The 21,804-nt window shown below is 47.5% G+C and overlaps 1 protein-coding gene and 1 pseudogene across 1 annotated transcript; one reads left to right on the top strand and one right to left on the bottom strand.

Moving 5' to 3' along the window:
* Positions 1 to 432: 432 nt before the first annotated feature.
* On the top strand, positions 433 to 3,576 carry LOC131095705 (transcription initiation factor TFIID subunit 9-like; annotated as a pseudogene).
* A 1,900-nt stretch (positions 3,577 to 5,476) lies between these two features.
* LOC131095703 (chromosome-associated kinesin KIF4-like) lies at positions 5,477 to 21,750 on the bottom strand. The gene is made up of 29 exons (XM_058043748.1): positions 21,628 to 21,750; positions 21,435 to 21,549; positions 20,590 to 20,780; positions 20,258 to 20,347; positions 19,134 to 19,300; positions 18,874 to 18,968; positions 18,572 to 18,691; positions 17,393 to 17,568; positions 16,860 to 16,921; positions 15,769 to 15,904; positions 15,272 to 15,330; positions 14,988 to 15,093; positions 14,285 to 14,350; positions 13,835 to 14,017; positions 13,349 to 13,452; positions 12,999 to 13,143; positions 12,437 to 12,529; positions 11,894 to 11,977; positions 11,209 to 11,322; positions 10,875 to 11,030; positions 10,207 to 10,301; positions 9,044 to 9,173; positions 8,213 to 8,383; positions 7,763 to 7,870; positions 7,510 to 7,587; positions 7,329 to 7,427; positions 6,546 to 6,695; positions 5,664 to 5,780; positions 5,477 to 5,506 (listed from the first exon to the last, which is right to left on the bottom strand). The coding sequence occupies exons 1-29, from the start codon at positions 21,748 to 21,750 to the stop codon at positions 5,498 to 5,500; spliced, it is 3,342 nt and encodes a 1,113-aa protein (XP_057899731.1). The 3' UTR covers positions 5,477 to 5,497.
* Positions 21,751 to 21,804: the final 54 nt, after the last annotated feature.

Raw genomic sequence — 21,804 nt, 5'->3', positions numbered from 1 at the left:
TATGAATTTTTGACTCTAAATATTTTTTTCCCCAAAAAATGCCGAACAATCTCAAAACGATCAAATACTTTTCATGGAAGGTAAAAAGAGAACAGTGTGACACACTGAAATGCAGTCTTATAAATAACAATGATTCAAACGGTGCCAAAGGAATATTTCCAAGTGAGCAGCCTTCCCTTTCAGCAGTATTTCCACGATGGATAAAGCTTTTCAGGAAAAAACTGTAATTAACCAGCTTTACTTCTCAGTAAGGCAATAAAAGAGGTTTCACAAAGACGCCCAAGAAAGCATAGACAAATTCACTAAAAGGCAGGGAATTCCTCGCACATTAAAATGTGTGCATTAGCATTAATGCAGGGGCTCTCATCTGAGGCTTTGAAGAAGAACCTTTCAACATCTAAAGTACAGGGCATATATTCTTTTACAATACAGATGCTGGAGTTCGCCTTCAGTAAGCGGGGCCGGGCGGGAAGAGCGCGGGGAAGCCGCGGTGGAGCGGGGAAGGTTTGTGTGGGGCAGGGAGTGCTCTGTGAGCCCGTGCTTCCGCGGGGGCTGCCCTGTCAGGCCCGGTGACCGCAGAGCTCTTTTCCAGCTCTAATTCTGTGACTCATTAATCGCAGAATCATAAACCCAGCATGGTTGGGGCAGGGGCACCTTTCTCTGTCCCGGGTTGCTCCAAACTGCGTCCAGTCTGGCGTTGGACACTTCCAGGGATGCAGAGGCAGCCACAGCTTCTCTGGGCCCCCGTGCCAGGGCCTGGCAGGGAAGAATTCCTTCCCGTTATCCCGTCAGCGCTGCCCTCGGGCGCTCTGAGCAGTACCCGCAGAGGTTCCAGTGCCAGCCAGGCGAGAGCAGGATGGGGCTGGGGAGTGTTTCATGAAACCCAGAGCCCATTTCCCCCAGGATACATCACCACCATCCTGGCCAAGATCTACTGGAGCCATGCAGAGATGTCGAGCGTGGACGTGGACGTGGACGTGGACGCGGACCACGTGCGGCTGGCCATCCAGTGCCTCACTGACCAGTCCTTCACATCGCCCGCGCCCCGCGACGTGAGCGCTGCCACCGCGGCTGGGGACATGGGGATGGCACAGGAACATGGGGCTGGGCAGGGACTCGGGGATGAGGCCAGGACACAGGCATGTGGCTGGGGCATGGGGATGTGACCAGGACATGGGGATGAGGCTGGGACACCTGGATGTCACTGGGACACGGGGATGTCACCAGGACACAGGAGTGAGGCAGGGACTCCTGCAGGGATCTGACCAGACACAGGGATGTCAGTGGGGCACAGGGATGTCACCAGGACACGGGGATGTGCCCAGACCCGGGGCTGTGGCCGTGTCTCTGCAGTTCCTGCTGGACATTGCTCACCAGAAGAACCGGACGCCGCTGCCGCTGATCAAGCCATACTCAGACCCGCCTGACTGCCCCCAGCTACCGCCTGAAATCCCTGCAGAAGAGGGTGAGGATGGCCCAGGGATCGGGGATGCACCCCCGGGGGTTGGGAGGGGTTTTAAATTGCAGTTTTCCACAGCTCTGAAAGGTGGGGGTGACTATTGGCCTGTGTGTGTCATCTCGCAGGTCTCCAGGCTGGATTTGCAATTTGTTGCTGGTTGATTTTAAATGGAAATTTTGCAATGCGGGAAATTTTAAGATATGGGAAAATTTAAGGTATGGGAGTATTGTAGTGTTAAAGAAATACTGCAGAATCCCAGGATCACCGAGGCTGGAAATGCCCTCCAGGATCATCAAATCCAGTCTGTGCTAGGGCACTGAGTTCCACATCCAGTCATTCCCTGGACACCTCCAGGGATGAGGACTCCACCACCTCCCTGGGCAGCCCCTTCCAGTGCCTGCCCATCCTTTCCCTGAAGAAATTCCTCCTCATGTCCAAGAGGAACTGTCAGGTTTAATGTCAGGTTGTCAGAGGCACAAGTCAGACTTTGCTGTAGATATTAAAGAGTATTTTTGACTTCCACCTCAGTTGTTTTTACTTCAGGGGGGAAATATTTCCTTTTCTGGGAAGCCCTGAATGCCTCACTGTAGGGGGACTTCCCTTTTATTTCCAGACCATTCCCTGATTCTCTGGTTCTCTCCCCACAGGTCTCCTCCACAGCAGGCAGGATCACAGTCCGTCGCCTGAGTGTGGGTGCCATGAGCAGCAGGCCCAGCACTACCACTTTGGGTAGGAAACAGCTCCACAGGGGATTTTCCACCTTCCTTTTAGGAAGGAAAAATAAAGAGGAATAATTTAAAACATTTTCCAGTCCCTGAGGGACTGTCAGGGACTGCCTAACCTTATATTGTTTGGCAGCATCAGAAAGTAAATTTCATAAATTTATCTTTGTTATTACAATAACATTTAAATGTAAATGCATTACAGATATTCTGTATCTGTGATAAATTCTTTATTTAAGGGACTATTCAAGAACTTCACTAAAATTTAGGGTTATTTTCCTCAGTGTCAGTGTGATGCTGAAGTAAATAGCAGTGGGAAATATCCATTTTTAAAAGGATCTTAAAATTTACAGCTATGCCCTAAAAATCAGTGTGTGTTTGTAGTCTGGAGTTCTGTAGGGCTGGGGTAAATGTAGGAAAATGAGCAAATGTGCAGCTCTGCCTGGAAATCTGATCCTTATACCTGGTGTCCTTGTGTTCCTGTGCATTCCCACTGTGCCTAATAACAGATTCCACTTGGGAGGGAGTTGTAGGAGTGTTTATGGATTTATTCTGATTCCTTTTGGGGGGGTTTGTGTGGAACCCAGGTACCCCCTCAGCGCAGCCAAGGTGGGAGCGCCGGCATCGCTGGCGGGGCAGTACTTCACTTTCCAGATCCTGTCCTCACAGCCCGCTGGGAAATCAGGTATTCCTGGGGTTCCTGGGGCTGGAACAGGGATAACCACACAGCCACAGCCTGCTTGGGCTGCGAGGGAGAAGCTCATCCAGTCCCAGCCCCTGCCATGGACAGAGACACCTTCCATGCTGGCCTGGAACACTTCACAGCTCCTTGGCCAAGCTGATGGGGAAATTTCTCCCCCTCTCCCTCATTCCAAAAAGTTCCGGTGTTAATTTCCATTCTCAGCACAGCAGTGGCAGCCAGAACATGGCCATCCTGGGCAGCTGCCTCCCACCCTGGCTCCTGTTTCCCTCTCCCCCTTGTGTTCTCACCACTCCCTGCAACATTTCCCCATCTTACCTCTTGGGATGAGCCTGGAATAACACAGGGATTGCTCCAAGCTTTCAATGTTGCCTTTCCATGATTCCCACAGCCACTCCCACGGTGCAGAACGTCCTGATCAACCCATCCGTGATCGGCCCCGAGATCATCCTGATCACGCCCAACACGGTCCCGCCCAGCGCCGCCGACCCCAACCTGCTCAAGAGGAAGCACGAAGACGATGACGACTACGACGCCTTGTGAGCCCTTCCATGGCATCCAGGGAGCCTTTCCATGGGATTCATGGAACTTTTCCTGTGTGATTCAGGGAGCCCTTCCCATGGGATTCACACAGACTCCAGGGGGTGGGAATGGGCAGGAAGGCCCCATTTGGGCCTTGGGAGTGTGGAGGTAAAGTGCAGAGTGTTTGTAACCTGGTCTTGGTGTCTTGTGCACCTGGGGGAGGGGGCAGGGGTTTTCCTATGTATTTATTTTCTATTTTTAAATGTATTTTTATATAAATTAATATATAATTTATATCTACACATATATACCTATGTTTTTATATATGTTTAATATATATGTTATATATTTATCCTATACACACACATGTAATTGCCTTGTACACTGTAACTCTCCCACTCACTTTTTAATATATATACATTTGTCTATACACATAGATATTTATATATTAATGTACATATGTGTGTGCACACATACATAAAATATATAGAATATAGTGTATAGAGAGAATACACAGTAGGTAATTATGCATACACAGAAACACTTCATATATAAATTGTATTTTATGTATTAGGTACACATTCTAAAATAAACAATGACATAATCCTATGTTATATAATGTAAAATATATAATGAAAAATTTATATAATATATATTTTATAATATATATTATTATATAACATACAATATTATATACTATTATATATTATTACATAATATTATGGGGACAATCTTATATTAGGGCCTAAGCCCTCAGAACTTCCAAGTTCATTTAAATCACTTGGAAATATTTTACAGCTCTCCGGGCCTTCATAGACTTGGAAAGCAGGGAGAGTGAGGGGGATTTTGGGAAGGAAGGAATTCTTTCCTGTGAGTAGTAAAGCCTCAGCAGAGAATGTCCAGAGAAGCTGGGTCTGTCCCATTCCTGGAAGTGTCCAAGGCCAGCTTGCACAGAGCTTGGAGGAGCCTGGGATGGTAGAAGTGGATGATCCTTAAGGCTCCTTCCAGCCCAACCATCCTGGGAGTTCCTAAATTGGCAAAGCCCTCATCCAACAGGTAAATAAAGAGGATTGTCAGGTCAGGGAAGCTGCCCAAAACCCACATCCCTGTGCACGTCCCAGGGAAGGGCTGGGTCACCCACGCTGGCAGAAGAGGAAAAATAATTTTAACAAAATTTACATTTATCACCTTCTCTTCCTGCTGAGACTCATAACTTAGGGCTGAGGGCAAGGAAAAGCAGCAGGAAGTTGTTTGGGGTGTCTGGACCGAAAGACCGGAACAGGTCCCAGTGACTGCAACTCCTGGACTGGTTTCAAAACCAAATTTAAGTGCAAAGAGCCCAGGAGAGGCTGGGGGGTGTTGTGCACAATAATCCCAATACCAAGTTAGGTTTCTTTAGTAACTCCTTTATTGAAATCACAAACCAGATTTAAAATTCCCACATTATGCAAATAGGTCAAGTTTCTAAGTTCATTGAATAAACATGGCCCAGAAGCCAAAGGGGCCAGAAAGCCTGAGCAGTTCAGAGCTGCTGGTTTAAGACTTCAGCCAGGGCCTTCTCACTCCATGGCTCCCCCAGGTCAGCTGGAAAAGTTCCTTCAGGCTCCATGGGAAGAGGCAGGAGCAGAGCTCCAGTGCAGAGACAAAGCTCTCTCATGATTACAGGTGAAACTGCACCCAGCGTTCACAGCTCAGCAGGAGGGAGGGAGCTGGGAACACCCACCTGGAAAATCATCCCCATTCACTCCAGGAATTTCAGAGGACAAAATTCTTACCCCCCCACCTGGCCCCAACACACAAATATTTACAGAGACATAACAAAGAAAGAAGCAGTTTGGCTCCCTTGCTGAGGGCAGGAGCTGCTACTCCAGCAGGAGAATCCAACTCCCTCAAAAGTCACCAGGAGTGTGGCCTAAAGGGATGGGAAAAGCTCCAGGACAGGTAAACTACTCCTTGAGGGGGTGCAGCCTGAGAAGAAGCTGATGTTTCTGCTCAGCATCCTCTTCATCTTCCTCCCAAAGGGGTTCTGGTTCTACCGAGACTCCTCATCCCTCCTGAGCAGGGAGGCAACAGCACCTCCTGCTCTGTGATGTCCTACAGAACCTGGGGGAAAGCAAGGGACAATCTTTGGAGTTTGTCACAACTGGGGTGACCCACCAGAGGCCTGGACAAACTGTGGAATTATCCCTATCTCCAGCTTTGCTCCTGCCCAAATGCAGGCCCTGCAGCCCCTGTGCCCCCCAGAGCCAGCAGCACTCACCAGGCCCTGCTCCCTGTTCCTGCACATGGCCGTGGAGCAGCTGCAGCCGTCAGTGCATCCCAACTTCTGCCTCCTGCAGCCACAGCGTCTGTTCCAACAGTGGCCCTTGCACGAGCACTGTGAGGGAGGGAAGGGGAATCCAATGGCCAGGATGCTCCTGGAAGGCTCCAGGTCCTGCCAGCTGTGGCATCTCAAGGACGGGGACACCCCCAAGCTGCCACTTGTTGCATTTCGCTGCCATTTCACTGCATTTTGCTACATCCCAGAATAACTGTCCTCCTAATATCCAGAATAAAATCCTTCCACCTACAGATCCATCTTCAAGAGCTACAGGATAAGTACCTTCAGCTACTCAGCGCCTGACTGGAGGTTATGCCAAAGGATCCCAGTTTTTGTGCCACACTTCCACAAAAAGAGGGAGTCCCCACCCCAAAAGCCTCAGGAATTTTTTGAGCCACAGGCTGAAGCTCCAGACTGACACAGACAGATGGAAGCTGAGGCTCTGTCATGACTGCAAGCTGCAGGTTCCCAAAGGAAACAGGGATCCACAACAGGCCATCCTTTTTTTTGTTTGCTTTTCCCCCTAAAATTGGCTGCTGTTGGGGCTGTTCCTAAAGCAGTGGCCAGCTCAGACACAGGCAGCAGGACAGAACATGGGAGAAGGTGACTTGGACAGGGAAAACCTGTCCAGGAAAGTCTTGCTGACTGCAGACAACATTTGCTGTGTCTGTGGGAATGTCCCAAATATCCCCAGGCACCCAAAAACCCATTCCTGCCACTTTGAGAACAGCGGAGACACCACACCTCACAGCTCCATCCCACCCCCTGCACACAGCAAGTGCTTCCCTAGCAGACATTGGATCAAGGGCAGCTGGATCTTACCCCCATGAGGTTTCTCCTGGTTCCTCTGCCTGCTTTTCCAGGAAGCCAGTCAGAACCCTCCAGCTCCCCCGGGTCAGAGAGCAGCTCCTCCACATCCACCTCAGGGCTGGGTGCTTGGGGCTTGGCCATCATCTGCCAGTGGCGCTTGGGCTGCAACACAGGAGCACCAGAGGTTAGGCCACCAAAATCAGCTCTATTTCATTAATAATATTAATAATTGTTATATTTTAATAGGGTTTTATTAGGGTTTTCAGAGTCACTCACGGCCAAGAAGGTTGTGGGGTGAGGGAGGGAAAAAACGATCTAATTATCAGGATTGAAAATTCAATTTAAACTATTGATGACAAATCCTTGAAAGTCTGAGTAGTTGACACATCACATGACAAAAAACAAGTGTCACACCCCTGTCCAAAGAGTTTTAAATCATTTCTTCTTCACAGCACTAAGATTTGGCTCCATGCAAAGCAGCAAAGTTGGCTATGAAACACATGCCTTGCTCCATAATTTAAAGACTGGGAACGCTACAGAAAAACAATCTGGATTGTGAAGGAGGATATAGAGTCAGAACTACAATGAGGAAACAGGGTTGGGGGTTTGTTTGCTTTTTTTTTTTTTAACCAAAAAACTAATGTAAAGTATTTGAGTCTTCTGGAAAGGACTGAAGGGGCCACTTCAATCAAGTGCCTGGTAAAAGCAGCTTAGGAGAAAGAAAACCACATTATCAATAGTCAAGATGAACTCTGGCAAGAATTCAGGTGAAACAAAAACTGTGCAGCCTCTTACTTTGGGTGGAACATAATCAGGAGACTCTGGAGACTCAGGTGGCCTTTGCTGGATGTGCTGGAGCTTCTGGCCTCTGGCAACTTGGAGTAGCAGCAGTTTCTGTCAAAAGTGACAAGAATTAGCTCTGCAAAATCATCAAACTCAGTTGCCATGAGGCTCTTGTGTCTGTACAAGGCTCTACCTGTTTCAGAGTGTCATTTTCGCAGAGGAGTTCCTGGTGCTTCTCACAGATCTCCCTCATTTTTTCCAGCTCTTCCTCCTGTTTGCAGGACAAGAGGAAATTTGTTTCATTAGAGATAAATAAGAGAAAACCCCCCAGGGTTATTCTAGCCTGCACAGCAACCACTCCAGGCAGGCTTCTGCAAAGGGAATACACAATTCTTCTCCTAATTCCAGGAATCCCAAAGGACCCCAGCCTCCCCTAGCCTCTGCACCTGGAACCGCAGTCGCTCCTGCAGTTGTTTCTCTTGTTCGTTCAGGGACTCTTCCAATCTCTTCTCTGCTGCTTCTTTTTGCTGGAATTGTCTGAGCAGGTACAGAACCTAAAAGCAAGTTGGAATAAACAGGGGTGAATTTCTGAAAGGAGCACTTGGCAGGGAAATTTCCTGCCACTTCCAGCACAATTCCACCCTGATCTATTTGAAAAGTGATCTTCTGCTCAGGTGTAACCTCCTCATTTAGAACAGGAGGAACGTTACTGAATAAACCAATTTGCACAGGATAAATACAGAGATTTCTTTGGCTTTGAATGAACCATCTACAAAAATCTAACAAAATCTGAGCTGATATTCAGCACCAGCTTCATTTCAGCACATCCCCCTTTGCCTTTCTCTCTGAGCAGACCTATTGATCAGACTCAAAGGTTTCCATGAACTGTGATTCACCTTATGCTGGTGTTGCTGTTCCTGCACCAAAATCTGATTTTGGAACTCTGTCTCCATCTCTGCTTTGTGGTTTCTCACTTCCATCAGCATCCTGTGCGCATGAGAGAAGCTGGCCTGGCTCTGCTGCAGGCCATTCTGCAGTTTGCTCAGCCGCACTTTGGAGGAGACCAGCTGGAGAACAAGAGCAAGGCATGGCTTGGGACAGGGATTCCCTGCTGGGACAGGTGCTGCAGTGTGGAGAAGCATCCCCATAACTTCCAGTCACCCCAGAAACCGGACCAGCCCTCAGCACCAAGGAAACCAGGAGAGATTCAAAGGCAGACACTTTGGAAGTGTAAACCAGGGAGCTGGGGGTCTTGTTCACAGTTCTGAATTCACCTCCCTTCCTGCAGCACTTGGAGTATTTTCCTTTCTCCCTTCTCCTTTGATTTCCAAGCACCAGGGAGCAACAGGTAATTCTGTCCTTCAGTTACTCTTTCTCTGATCCCACAATACTCCAATTTTTCTTTTTCCCATCTCAACACCAATTCCACTGCTTCCCTGCTTGCTCAGGAAGTATTTTTGATGCTTTTACCTTCTCTTCCACTTTTCTTCTGTCCATTTTTCACTTGCCTTTTCCTTTCCTATGCAAGCATTTAGCTGCCATCTCCAGACCCTCATCTATTCCACTCCCCTCTTCCCTGCTTTTCACTCCCCAGTATAGATGACTTTAATAAACCTTATCCACTACGAGAAGGCTCTACTCAAATTCCTTTGGTCACTTCCTGTTATTTGTGGCTAAGCAGACTTACAGCCTTTGTTTTCAGGGAAAAAGGAAAATGCAGGGTTTACCTCTCTCAGGAGATACTTCAGAGCACATTTGGCCTCCAGGGTGGTGGCAATGCTGTCCCAGCACTGCTTGGCCCGATCTCCATTGTCTGCATCCAGGAGTTTCTGCTGCAGATCGGCTATCTGGGCACTCCTGGGGAAGAATCCATGGATTTGGGTTTACAACAGAGGAGAGAAACATGGCTGGTTTCTGGGCTAGGGTTACTGTTCCAAGAATATTAAGTAAAATAGCATAAACTGAGATTTTCGCTGCTCAGTAGAGCACCTGGAGCCTGCATTGCTTCCCTGCTGAGTTCTGCCTCCACTCCACATTCCCAGATAAAAGTGGAGGCTTTTCCCTCAGAGGTGCTCACTAACAGCTCAAAACACCCAGTCTAAATGCCTGATATTTTCCCCACATTTTGGAAAAATTCCAGCCAGGAAAACCCACTGAAAAGGGTTTGGGGGTTTCACCCCCTGAAAGGCCATTTTCAACTTGTTTGGTCAGTTTGCCAACAGATACTTGGCCAATACCAAAAACCATCCTCATCCTCCATCTTTTACAGTTTGCTATAAATCCCTCTGATGGATGGGTTGTTGTGACCAAATTTCTTCCTGAAGCATCCTTTGGACCCCAAGAATAGGAAATTCTTGGTTCTGTAAAAATAGATTTTTGTATCAATTTTGGCATTATTGGGCTGGAACAAAACAAAGACAAAACTTCAGATGTCACCTTGTGTATAACAATGCAGATTCTTAGTGTAATTATACCTCAGCTCTGTTTTCAGTTACAATTTTCCATGGGGAATGTTTTTTATCTGTGGAGACAGAGGTTGGCCACCCATTCCACCAAACACCAAAGGTGCTCCATGTAGCATTGGAAGGCATTCCTTGCTGACAGCCAGTGTAAATATAATTAAAGACCACAGATGCAGAGGAAAAAGGTTTGTCCATCAGTATGACTCAGATTGTAAAGATGATTTTGAATCTTGGAGCTTTGAAAAAAGATTTTCAGCATCTGTATATTCACCTCAATCTGCTTTTGCAGTGGCTCTAAAACAATTAGATGGGTTAGGGTGCTGGTAAAACAAGCATACCAAAGCTATTTCTCTTGTACTGAGTGAAAAGGCTTTCCCTCATCATTGCAGTGTCAGCCTGTGTGGATGAGCACTGCGGCAGTGCCTTACCTGAGCTCCATCTCTGTTTGCAGACACTCAATCTGCTTGGAGACAGAGAGATCCATGTCCAGAGCCTGCAGGTCAGCCAGGCAGTACATGCGCCTCTGGAAGCACAGCACACAGGGATGCAGGGCAGCAACAGGGGAGGAAATCACACTTTTAGATATTCCAGCCAGGAATCTCCCCACAGGCATCTCCCCACAGCTTCTGTTCCATTGTTCTTCCCCAAAAGCCTGTGCTAAGTGGAGTTAGCTACTCACATCCCTCAGAATCCTTGAGGTTGGAAAAACTTTCCCAGAGCGTTGAGTCCAACCATTCACCCAACACTGATGGGTCACCCATGTCCCCAGGTGCCACATCCAGATGGTTTTTGGACATTTGCAGGGATGGTGATTCCACCACTTCCCTGGGCAGCCTCTCCCAAAGCCTGACTGCGTTTTCAGGGAAAAAAAATTCCCAAATTCCATTAAGTAACAAGTTCCTTCAGCACCTCTTGTCCCTGACATTAAGAGGATAAAAATATTAACCCTTTCTGCCAGAAAGGATGGGATCCATCCCCACCTTCTGAGGGAACATGTTGGTCTCAAGTAGGAGAGAGAAGACTGAATCCAGTATTGCTGAACAGCCAGAGGAGTGGGATGGGAAAATGGGAATGGGGATGGGAATTTCCACCTTACCCGCAGGTTTGGACAGGGGTTTTCTCCAGCATCTTTCTTCTCTTCCAGCTGAAGGAGCTCTTTTGCCAGGATTTTCCTGTCCTCCAGCAGGTCTGCCAGGTGTCTTTGACCTTCCTCAGTGCTGACAAGAACCTCAACTACACTTGCAAGCCAGCTCTGGAAAAATAACCCCCAAAACCCAGTGGTTGAGCTCAACTTCAGGACTGAATCCTTCTGAATAATCCCATTGGGATTTCCTGGTCCTCCTGCTATGCTCCAGCCACCTCCAGGCCAGCAGCACCCACCCCAAATCCCAGTTTGCCCAGTGTAGGGATGCAAAACCACTGTTACCCACTTCAACTTGTGCAGCAATTCCTTCCGTGCCCTGATTTTGGTTCTGTTTCCATTTATCTGCCACCTCCTTCTGCCTCTGCAGGGCATTCTTCAAACGTTCATTGGCAGCTGCTGCCTGGAAAAGATTCCACAAGGAGCTGAACAGGGACTGCAAATCATCTGCTACAGCTGGAAACACCAGGGATTCCCAGCCCAGGGCAACCACTGGGACAGTGACAGCACAAGGTTAATAAATCTCAAGTTATTCTGGTTTAACTCAAGGATTCCTGCCTTTATTTCCTTTGCTGCCATTCCTCCTTTAAAAGAAAGGCTCCTTCTATGCCTGAAGGTAGAAGAAAACTTCCAAAATGAGAGGTTGAAGATTAATTTCTTTTACAAAGCCATCCTGAAATGATTCTGAACTGCAACCTTGTAGATCCACCATTCAAACTCATTCCCCACTTCCTACCCTGGGCATCTGCATTGCCACAGGAGCCTGGCCCCCAAAGCCACCTGGCCCCTTAAGGAGCAAATTTAACTGGGATCCCTCAAAAGCAGAAATGGGGATTTGTCTACAGAAAGAATTTATTTTTTCCCAGCCTCTAAACTTCCTTTCACAGATTTCTGTGTATCCTGTTCCTTCCTCCAGCCCCACTTGGCACACTTTAGGGATTAGTTAGGATTTCCAGGAGATGTTGGCTCCTCACCTCCTCTGTTTTGCGCCAGGGGTCATTGGTCTGCTTCTGGAAACCCCTCCCCAGCTTGAGGAGCTCATATTGTCTCTTACGGTTCTGCAAGGAGAAACAGCTGCAAGAGTCACATTTTTCATGACAAAGGAAAGGTTGTAGCCCCAAAGTTCCAGCCTGAGCACCCCAAGGCAGTGAGGGGCAGGAATTGCTGTGGCACTCCAGGTGTTTGCTGGCCATTGCACTCAGCAGCTGAATGTTATTGACCTGCAGAGCCAACATTCCTTTGGAAGTTTAAAAACCTCCCATGCTGAGGCCAAATCCTCTAACTGTAAATCTGTAAAATATTGACTAATTTTGCTCTCTGCTTTAGAGCAGAGTCACAGCTGTGGCAAGAGCTTGAAGATCTCCAGCCACAAACAAGTCCAAATGGTTAAAATGGCAGCCACATGAGTCAAGCTTCTTTTCAAAGCATTCCCAGCTCTTCTAAGACACTTCCCAGTTAAAGATACCTTTCAGCAGCTGTTTGGAGGGAGGAATCGTGTGAGGGGTTTGTTTGCTCACCTTTTCCTTGTCCTTCTGCTGCTTCCACTGCCTGAATTTCTCAGTGTATTCTTTCATCTCATGCATCAGCTGCACCCTTTGCTGCTTCATTTCCTGAAAGACACCAGTGGCTGGAAGAATTATCCAGGATTTACATCCTAAAGAGCTTCAACCTCCATTTCCCGCTGTGCCTGCCAGGTGTGGGGAGTGGAAGATGGGAAATCTTGCTGTGCTCCCACACTCAGGACACTCAAAGTGCTAAAATACAGGGATTTTTTTTGGCATAAGAGGATGACCAACATAGGCACAATTTAGGGAAATCAAAGAGGAATCGAATAATTTGACTGAGGCAATAAATTAGAAATGCCAGAAGATACTTTGGACTTATTTTCCTACCAAATCTCACTAGTCACATGCCTATTGTGGTCATGTAACCATAAGAATCTTGCCAAAAACCGCTGTTTTCAGTCTGAATAAACAGAAAGCGGATTCCTGAATGGGGCTCCTGTCAGGGATTTCTGGGATTCCTGCCTGGGAGCTCCTTTGCCCACACTGGCTCAAGTCAGAGGTGCCTGTTGGTTACCCTAATCTCCTGGTTCAGTTTGGACAACGTGTGCTCTGTGGATTCCTTCAGCTTCAAGAGCTTGGATTGCTCATTCAGCTTCTTCTTGAGCTCAGTAATTTCTGCTTCCAGCTCCTGAAGCCTTTTCCGGCATTGCTTGCTCAGCCTGGAGAGGAACAGCAACAAATCCAAATGTCACCTCTGCCACCTCTGCTGCTGCTGAAAGCCCACAGGAGGCTTCTCTGTAGCTCCTGGCCCATTAAAGGAACACTTTTACATCAAAAAAGAGTTTTTGCAGATCATGGAAATGAAAGACATTGAATTTTCAGACACACTGACAACACCCAAGGCTGCAGGCAGAACCCTCTTACTTGGCCTGGCTGATGTCCTTCTTTGCTATTTGCAGAGCAAGAACCAGCTCCTCCTTTTCCTCCTGCAAGTTGCTGACCTCCAATTCTAGATCCCTGATATTGGTCTAGAAAGGAAAAGAAGAATAAATCTCCAAATAAAAACCTTGGAAAGACATCATGAGACAAAGCTTTAAGACTGAGAAACCTTGAAAAACCCTATTCCTTCACAGCAGGCTGCTAAACCACCTCATCTCAGAGCAGTGTGAGGGTCACAGAGGCTGGCCCAGCACACTCTGGAGCTTTGGTGGGCACAGAGTCACTGGGGCAACATCCTGACTGAATCATTTCAGACATGGGAGACCCCAGCACAGCAGGGAACACTGCCTAAGGGAGCAAGGACCCAGCTTATGGAATAAACCCAAATCAGAACAGGCTCCTGAGGACAGACCTCCTCCCTTCCCTCCCCATTGGGGAAAACAAACTGACCAAGGAGGATTTCAGCTTTACCTGGTACTGGGACTGAATGGGTCCAAGCTGGGTATCATTTTGAGACATTTTTTTGGCCATAGCCTCTTTCACAGTCAGGGCTTTGTGGAGCTCCAGCAGCTCCCTGGAGAGCTGTGCCTGGCGCAGGGCGTGTTGGGTGCTGAAGAGAGAGGCTCTCTTGGATTCCTGGCCCACTTCTGCTCTCTGCAGGAGACACAGCCATGAGGAGAGGCCAGTCCAGAGCTCCTGAATTACATTACTTCCACAGAGCACTTCAGATTCATTTTTATGTAAAAAAATCAATGAGAACAGGTTCTTGAGTGTGAACATATTGAGGTTGAAACAGCACAGACAAGGGTGATGATTTATCAAGCATTTGAGTTAGAAAATGAGTAGGAGGGAGCAGATAAAAGTGGTGAGGAGATAAAACTATGCCTCAGTGAGGTGTGCACTGCTGAGCCCCTCACTTACACCTGGAGAATCCTGTTCAGAGTTTGGCAGTTCAGCAGCAGCTTCTGTGGAGGCAGCGCTTTCACTCTGGTGGACAGAGAGAAGAAAATTTGGATGAAAAGGGAAATACGAAATAAAATGAAGGAAATAACAGTCTGTTGGCACATTATGGCAAAGCACAATGTGATTCCCCTCTGGCCAGAACCTCTCTGGAAAGAGGAGACCATCATCCTCCTCCTCAAGGAATGTGGGGAAACTCCTCCATGTGTAGTTGGAAGAAACATTCCTTGAAATCTTCCCTGAACTCCAGCACTGGAGAGAACAGGAAGAGGAGGAGGAGGAGAGAACAGAGGAATGTCCTGTGAAGGAGAACTGAAATTTCTTCATTAGAAAAAGCCTGGAAGCTTCTATTTAACAATTTCAGAGCCCTGCAATTTATATTGTCCATAAAAATCACAAAGGTTTGAACACTCCATCCAATTTAGGGACTGTAAATCCATGCCAAGCTCCAGTGTCAGGTTTTTCCATGTAGACTCCTCCTTCCCTTCCCTTCAGGAGCAGCACAAGTGGCCTTTCTGCAGCAGTACAGCACACCAGGACATTTTTGAAGTGGATCTCAAGAGTCATTTCACATTTTAATTGCTGGGCTCCTTGAGGGAAGATGTTGGAGTGGAATCCCAGATTTCCTGGGATTGTTGTCACAACTCCCTGGGTTCAGCCTTACCTGCAGCTCAGCCAGCACCTGCTGCAGGTTCCTGATCACCTCCACCTTTTCCTTTAACTTCTCATCTTCCACAGTGTCCACCAGCTTCTGCAGATCCAACTTGCACCTGGAAACATGGGAACAAGTCCATGCTGAGTTTGTGCCAGGGAAGAACAACCTTCCCTACTCAACCTCTGAATGAATTCTGGATGAACAAACTCCAGCTGATTGGATCCAGTTTATCCCACTGGAAACACTGAATTCCCAAGCACATTATCCCAGGACAAGGGTGTGGGGACACTTACACAGCATGGTGCTGGAGCTGCTCTAGTTTTGCATTCATCTTCTCATTTTCTTGCTCTGTCTAGAGAAATCAGAATTGTAGAAGAAGTCATAAATCAGCTGATTAATTTGCAGTAAGAGATTGGCAGTGTGAAAATCAATGCACTGAAAGATCTTTCCTGGTCAAGGCCAAGATTGGATTTCACAGCATTTTTTCAGGGATAGACACTACAGGCAATAAGAAAAAAGCAGGGTGGGGAAGGGAGAGCACAAGTGTGCAAGTGCTATTTAAAATATTAAAACAAAATATTTAAAGTATCAAAAGAGCTGAAAGATTCAGCTGAAGATTTTTCCAAAAGGAAACTAAAGACCAACAGATTCAGGCAGCTTTTTCGTTCTGACTGGTTTGGAATCAACATGAAAGGAACACTTAAGAGAGATTCTCACTATGTCATAAATACTGGAGCTGCTGTTGATTCATTCCCAGCAATTTAGAGCTCTCCTGGGATAATGAACTTACCAGGATGATCCTCTCCAGCATCTCTGCTGTTTGCCCAGCAGCCTCACTCAGCCCCTGGCTCAGCTTCTGGATCTCCTCCTGCAGGGATTGGTTCTTCTCCATCAGGGATTGGCAGCTTTCTGAGGGGGCCAAACCACTGCAACAGCAAGGAGCAGTTGGGTGTGAGTTTGGGCTTTGGGACATCACTGAACTCACCTCCAAAATTATTATTATTGCTTAAATAATTTAAAAGAAATAGCCCGGAATGGTTTGGGAGGAAAGGATCTTAAAGCTTATCCAGCTCCACCCTGCCATGGGCAGGAACACCTTCCACAGATCAGGCTGCTAAAGGGTCAGTCCAAGCCTTGGACACCTCCACAATGCAGGAAAAACCTCCAAAGAGAGGTTGTGAACTCCATGTCCTTAGTTTCGGAACATTGTCATGTGGAGAAATAGCTGCGTGACAAGGACCCAGCTAATCTGAGTCCCTGCAGCTGCAAAACACTGTGCCCTTGAGCATAGCTGTGGTACGATAACAAGGTTGAGAGAGACATGAGAAAAAGGAGATATAAGTTCTAAGGAATGAGGAAGAGCTGATATCTATAGTATAACAATAGACTGCTTGGCTTACAGAATATGTATGAGCTTATTACTTGTTGTGCATGAATGTCTGATGCTCTTCTCAATAAACGAAGCTTGCTAATCACTCATATTGAGCGTCCAATCTTCCCTCACCACGACATTTACAGAACACAACACCTGCACAGTCCAGATTTTGTGCTTTTAAGGATAATGGAGGTGGAACTGCCACACATTTAGGGGTAGAGGGGTGAGGAGAACAGGGATGGATGGGTCTCAGAGACAGGAATTTATTCAGGAGGTGTTTCCTGCTTCCTCTTTTACTTCCTGCAACAGATTTTTGCAATCATGAGGTGTTTGCTACAAAACTAAATATCCCATGGAATTCCAGTCAGGATGACAAAAAGAGGGGAGAAAAAGCAACCATTTTGTTTCCCCCTCACTCCACAGCACTGTCTGGAGCTAAGAGATCCAGAGATTTCTCTGGAATGTTATAAATACACATCCAGAGAATGTTAATTAACAAATCTTACTTGAGAGCCACAGGCAGGGTCCCTCTATGGGCCTGGAGCAGCAACATCTGGAGCTGCTGGAGCTGCAAAGACAAATAGTGATTGCTTGTAAATGTAACAGCTCCATGGACCCTTGGTCTTCCTGACTCCTCTGCTCCATAATTCCCCTTTTACCACTGCCTGGGGAAAGGAGGGTGTTGTTACTGTACTTCAAATTATTTATTCCTCTAATATATTCCTCAAAAAGTTCTTCACTTCCCTCTGGGATCACCCCAGGGAAAGCTCTTCCCTTCCCCTTGTGCTGGGCACAGGCAGGAGATGTCAGGAGGGCACCAAACCATCACTGTATTTTTGATTGTGCCTGTAGCTCACCAGGCAAAATTTAAATTACAGCAGCACCATCACTTTTCTCTGGCTGCAGAAACACTCCAAAAAAATCCACACATCCCCTTCCCACCACCTCCAGAGACAGAGCAATGCACATGAGGGATGTTTTGCATTTCTTATGAGGTTTTGTGCCTTCCTCTGGGGTTTGCTGAGGGTTCCCCCAATACCTGCTGCTTCAGCTGGTGCAGCTCAGATGCCTGGGGGTCCATGTTGACAATGGGTTTGGTTTTGATCTTCCTGGCCCTGTCAGCATAACGCAGAGTGTTCAGGGTCTCCTCCAGGTTGGAATCTGCTGGGCTCACACAGGCAATCATCAGCGTGTGGCTGTTCCCACCCAGGGAATCTGGGAAGGAGAAGAAGCAATGTCAAAGCTGTCAGAGCAACAATGACAGTGAAATACCATGAGTGCATCCCCAAAATGCAGATTAAACAGCTGGATTTTGGTGCCACTCGTTACTTTCTCCTCTGCACACTCAGTTCTGTTTCAAAGTGGGTTTTTAAAAGGCAAAGTCAGGGTTTGAAACCAAAGGTTTCACCCCAGAAGCCCCAGTTGTTGCCCTAACAAATAATTTCTTTATGCCATTTCTGGCCTGGTTCTTTCAGGTTTGCCCCTCCCTAATAACAAGATCTCCATGAAGATCCAGAATTTTCTCCAATTTAAGGAATTATTGGCTAAGAACAGATCACAAAGCTGCACGGAACTTCATCCTTTGGTTTTATACAAATTGGTTCTTAAAGCTACTGATCAGAAAAAAAAAGGGGGCCTCACATCTAGTCTAATCCAGGTTTTAATTAGGTACTTTCAGACATGGAAAATACTGAAGAGCTTTTGCAGCAAATTATGTAATTACCATGAAAATCCCAGTAATTTCATTACTGAAGCTTTGCCCAAATTAAAGGGTAACTTAAATAAAATGCATTGAAAGACAAATCCCAGCTACTGAAAAATAAAGACCACATATTCAGACTAAGAAAACAAATCCCAGGGAAGGCACAGACAGCTGGAGCTTCATTCTGGCTGTGACATGACCCAGGGAGTTGCTATAATTAAGGTACAATTATAGATCTCTGCTCCCAGACTTCTCCTCTTCCTTCTCCTCACTAAAAATAAGCCCTGATTTTGTCTTGTTTCCTCCTGTCACACAAAGTGCAGGAGACCAGGACTTGTTCTGAGCTCATCTCACTGCATTTACAACCTAAAATAAGAGTACAGGAAAGGCCTGGCTTCAGTGAGGAATTAAACAAACAAATCCCTTTGCAGCAGCAGCTCTGAGCTGGGGGATTTCTCCTGCTTTGTTATTTAAAAAGCACCTGTAAATTCAGGCTGTGTCATCATCTTCTCTCACCTTGCAGTAGCCTGGTCGGCTTGGAGTCTTTGTAGGGGACAAACCCTCCCTTTTTATTCTCATCTCCCAGAGCATTGATGACATTCCCCAGGCACAGGAGGCCTCTGTTGATGTTGATTCCTGCAGACAAAGCTCACAGTGAGCACAGCCACCTCAACAGCTCCAAACTCCTCATTTCCTGCCCTTATTAAAAATTTAACAAGGTTAAAAAAAGCAGATTAAAGTGTTAAAGAAGTGCTTTGCTCTTTTATTAAGTCCCAAGTAAGAAGAAACCCAAACTCCACTAGTCCCAGCCCAGAGACCTTCTTTGAGTCTGTCTCCCTCAGCCTCGGTCTTCTTTTGTCTCTCAGAGCCAGCAAGATCCACCAGGTGCAGCTTGCAGTGAAAACTGCAATTCCTAGGTCAGAAAGAAACTGTTTTACTCTTCCAGGTGGAGAAAGAGCAGCCCAGGAGATGAAAATTCAGAGAGCTAAAACCTGAACTGCCTTGAGAAGCACACCTCAGGACCAGGATGAGGAAATTTTGGCAAAGTAACTCTCATCAGCTGCACAGTGACACTCACTTGTCATTTTTCATCCTCTGATCAATGCAGATGGTGAAGACAGCATGGGATCTGGAGGACTGGGAATTCACGGTCGTGGATCCCACAGTTCTGGAGTTGTTCCTCTGCTCCAGGAAGGACACAGTCTCTTGGGCACAGGTGACATTCCTTTCTGTCAACCCCACAATCTGTAGCCAGGAAGGAAACATTGTTTATCCTCTGCTTCCTCTCCATCCCACCTGGGATCAGAAAAATCTTCCTCCCCCTCAGGCTGTTGTGACCGTGGTCACAGGGGTTCCCAGGATGAGAGAGAGAGAGACAAGAATGTTGACTCCATGATTTTATGATATATATATTACATTATAACTATACTAAAAAGAAATAGAAAAGAAAATGTTCCTCAGAAGGCTAAGCTAAGAATAGAACAGAAAGAAAACAATTATAACAAAGGCAGCTGGCTCTGGCAGAGAGAGATAGCCAGCTCTGCCGCAACTGGTCAGCAAATCCAAACATCCACAGGAGACCAAACATGTATCCACCTGTTACTTTCCACAGCAGCAGATAACCATTGTTTACATTAGTTTCTGAGGCTACAGCTTCTCAGAAGGGAGAAAAATCCCAAGAAAAGATTTTTTCACAAAAAGATGTCTGCGACAGGCTGTGCCAGCCCATTCCCACGGGGCTGGAGTGGAAAGTCCCAGGAAAAACTGGTTGTAAATTTCACTTTAGGAACACGGAATCACATTCTGATGCTGTTCCTAAACACCCCCCAGGTTTCTCTGGCTTCTCCAGAACCAGCTGGGCTCTGCAATGGAGCTAGAGTTCCTCAGGGCTCCAGGGACAAATCCATGGATATCCTGGGCAAAGCTGGGAGCTGAGAGCTGTGCCAGTCACAGGAAGGGGATGATGGGGAAGGCATTTGTGTGAATAAAGTACTGCAGAGGCAGCTCCCAGGGACACAAACCAGAGAGGGGATGAGCAGCAGGGACTGGATGTGCTCCTTGGCAAGCTGTGCTTTCCCTGAGCATCCCACCCCCTGGATCTCTGTGTGCTGCTCCCAACACATGGATGAGCCTCATCCCACTGCTTTGGGGATGGCAGAAACTCCCACGTGAACCCCTCCTTCAGTCCCCAGCCCTGCAGACCTTGATGCCTTCCTTGGGATCCTCCCAGATGCTGATGGGGGAGTGCTCTCGGGAGGGGCACAGCAGGTCCAGGATGTCCTCGTTGTAAATCTGGAGGCAGCAGAGGAGCAGCTTAGAGTTACCAGCCAAAGAAAGGAGCAGTCATGCTGAAATTAAGGCTAATTTAGCATCACATTTTACGCATTTCACCTTCAGGGAAAGACACCTTGGACTACAAAGGACTAACAAAACCTCCTGGGCTATTAGGGGTTGATTTAATCAGTATCTGTTACCTGAAGGAGGTGATCTCAAAGCTCCCTTTATTACTAACTTGATAAAAACCAAACTTTTACCTCCAAATAAGAAACTTTGAGGATGAAGTCCCAATCGTGCCTTTGCTGTTTCTCCTCAAAGAGCAGCCGGATGACCCTGGGGATGATCCCCACGCTGGGCTCATACTCCTGGTTGGCAGTGTAGGTGTCTCCCATGGAATAGGTTTTCCCTGACCCCATCTGTCCATAGGCCAAGACAGTGGCATTGTAGCCTGAGGGGACAAAAGACACCCGGGTGAGTCACGTGAAGACTGAAAGCTGCATTTGTGAAAACCACCCTTGCAGAAAATCATCAGCTTACACCAGTTTTAAGCATACAACACAGTCCGGAACATTGAAGCAAAAAAAGGGCAACGAAAACATCATAAAGCACAGATAAAATTATTATTTCAGCGCATTTTTAAGACTGGATGTTTTATTAGAACTAAACAGAAACACAGCACAAATTCCCATCCCAGGTCCACTGCAGCATCCTGGAACAGGATATTTATCAATTCATTGTGTTATTCTTAAGGAGGGAGAGGGACATTTTATAATGGTTTGGAGTCACAGGACAAGGGGAATGGCTTCCCACTGCCAGAGGAATATTGGGAAGGAATTCTTCCCTGTGAGGTGGGGGGGGGGCCAGAGCAGCTGTGGCTGCCCCTGGATCCCTGGCAGTGTCCAGGGCCAGGCTGGACAGGGCTTGGAGCAGCCTGGGACAGTGGAAGACAGTGGAAGATGTCCCTGCCCAAGGCACTGGAGGGGCTTTAAGGTCCCTTCCGACCCAAACTCCGCTGGCATTCCATGAAAACTGCCTCAGAACACACACCCCTCTCGTTCTACGGAGAGGAACGGGCTCCAAATGGCCAAAACCCGGGACAAACCTTTGAAGATGCCACGGACCAGAGGCGACACCGCGGTGTTGAAAACCTCCTCCTGCTCCACGGACGGGCAGAACACATAGTCGTAGGTGAAGACTTTGTCATTGCCCATCACGAGCTGCGGGCGAGAGGGACGGGACAGCGCTGGAAGCGGCTCCGGTATCTGCAGGACCCCCGGGATCGCCTCGCGGCTCACCTGAGGGTCGCCGGGCACGAAGGACAGGCACGTCCGGCAGCCTTCGCTGGTCTCCTTGGGCACCAGCGGCCGGCAGCGCAGCGCAACGCGCATCGGAATGCTCTTCTCGTCCTCCTGCATCATCACCAGCCTGCGGGACACGAGCGCCGTGACGGGGGTCGGGGCACGGAGCGGGGC

Source organism: Melospiza georgiana, chromosome Z (assembly GCF_028018845.1).
Source record: "Melospiza georgiana isolate bMelGeo1 chromosome Z, bMelGeo1.pri, whole genome shotgun sequence".
In the NCBI taxonomy this organism is placed as follows: domain Eukaryota; kingdom Metazoa; phylum Chordata; class Aves; order Passeriformes; family Passerellidae; genus Melospiza; species Melospiza georgiana.
This window is presented reverse-complemented; position numbering and strand designations above follow the sequence as displayed.

Excerpts from the sequence above, each read along its gene's own strand:
- LOC131095703 (XM_058043748.1), bottom strand. The coding sequence starts at position 21,750 with ATGATGCAGGAGGACGAGAAGAGCATTCCGATGCGCGTTGCGCTGCGC. Across the intron at positions 13,144-13,348 it reads AAGGACATCAGCCAGGCCAA|GCTGAGCAAGCAATGCCGGA; the intron begins GTAAGAGGGTTC and ends GTTCCTCTCCAG. Across the intron at positions 7,588-7,762 it reads AGGAGCGACTGCGGTTCCAG|GAGGAAGAGCTGGAAAAAAT; the intron begins GTGCAGAGGCTA and ends TCCTGCAAACAG.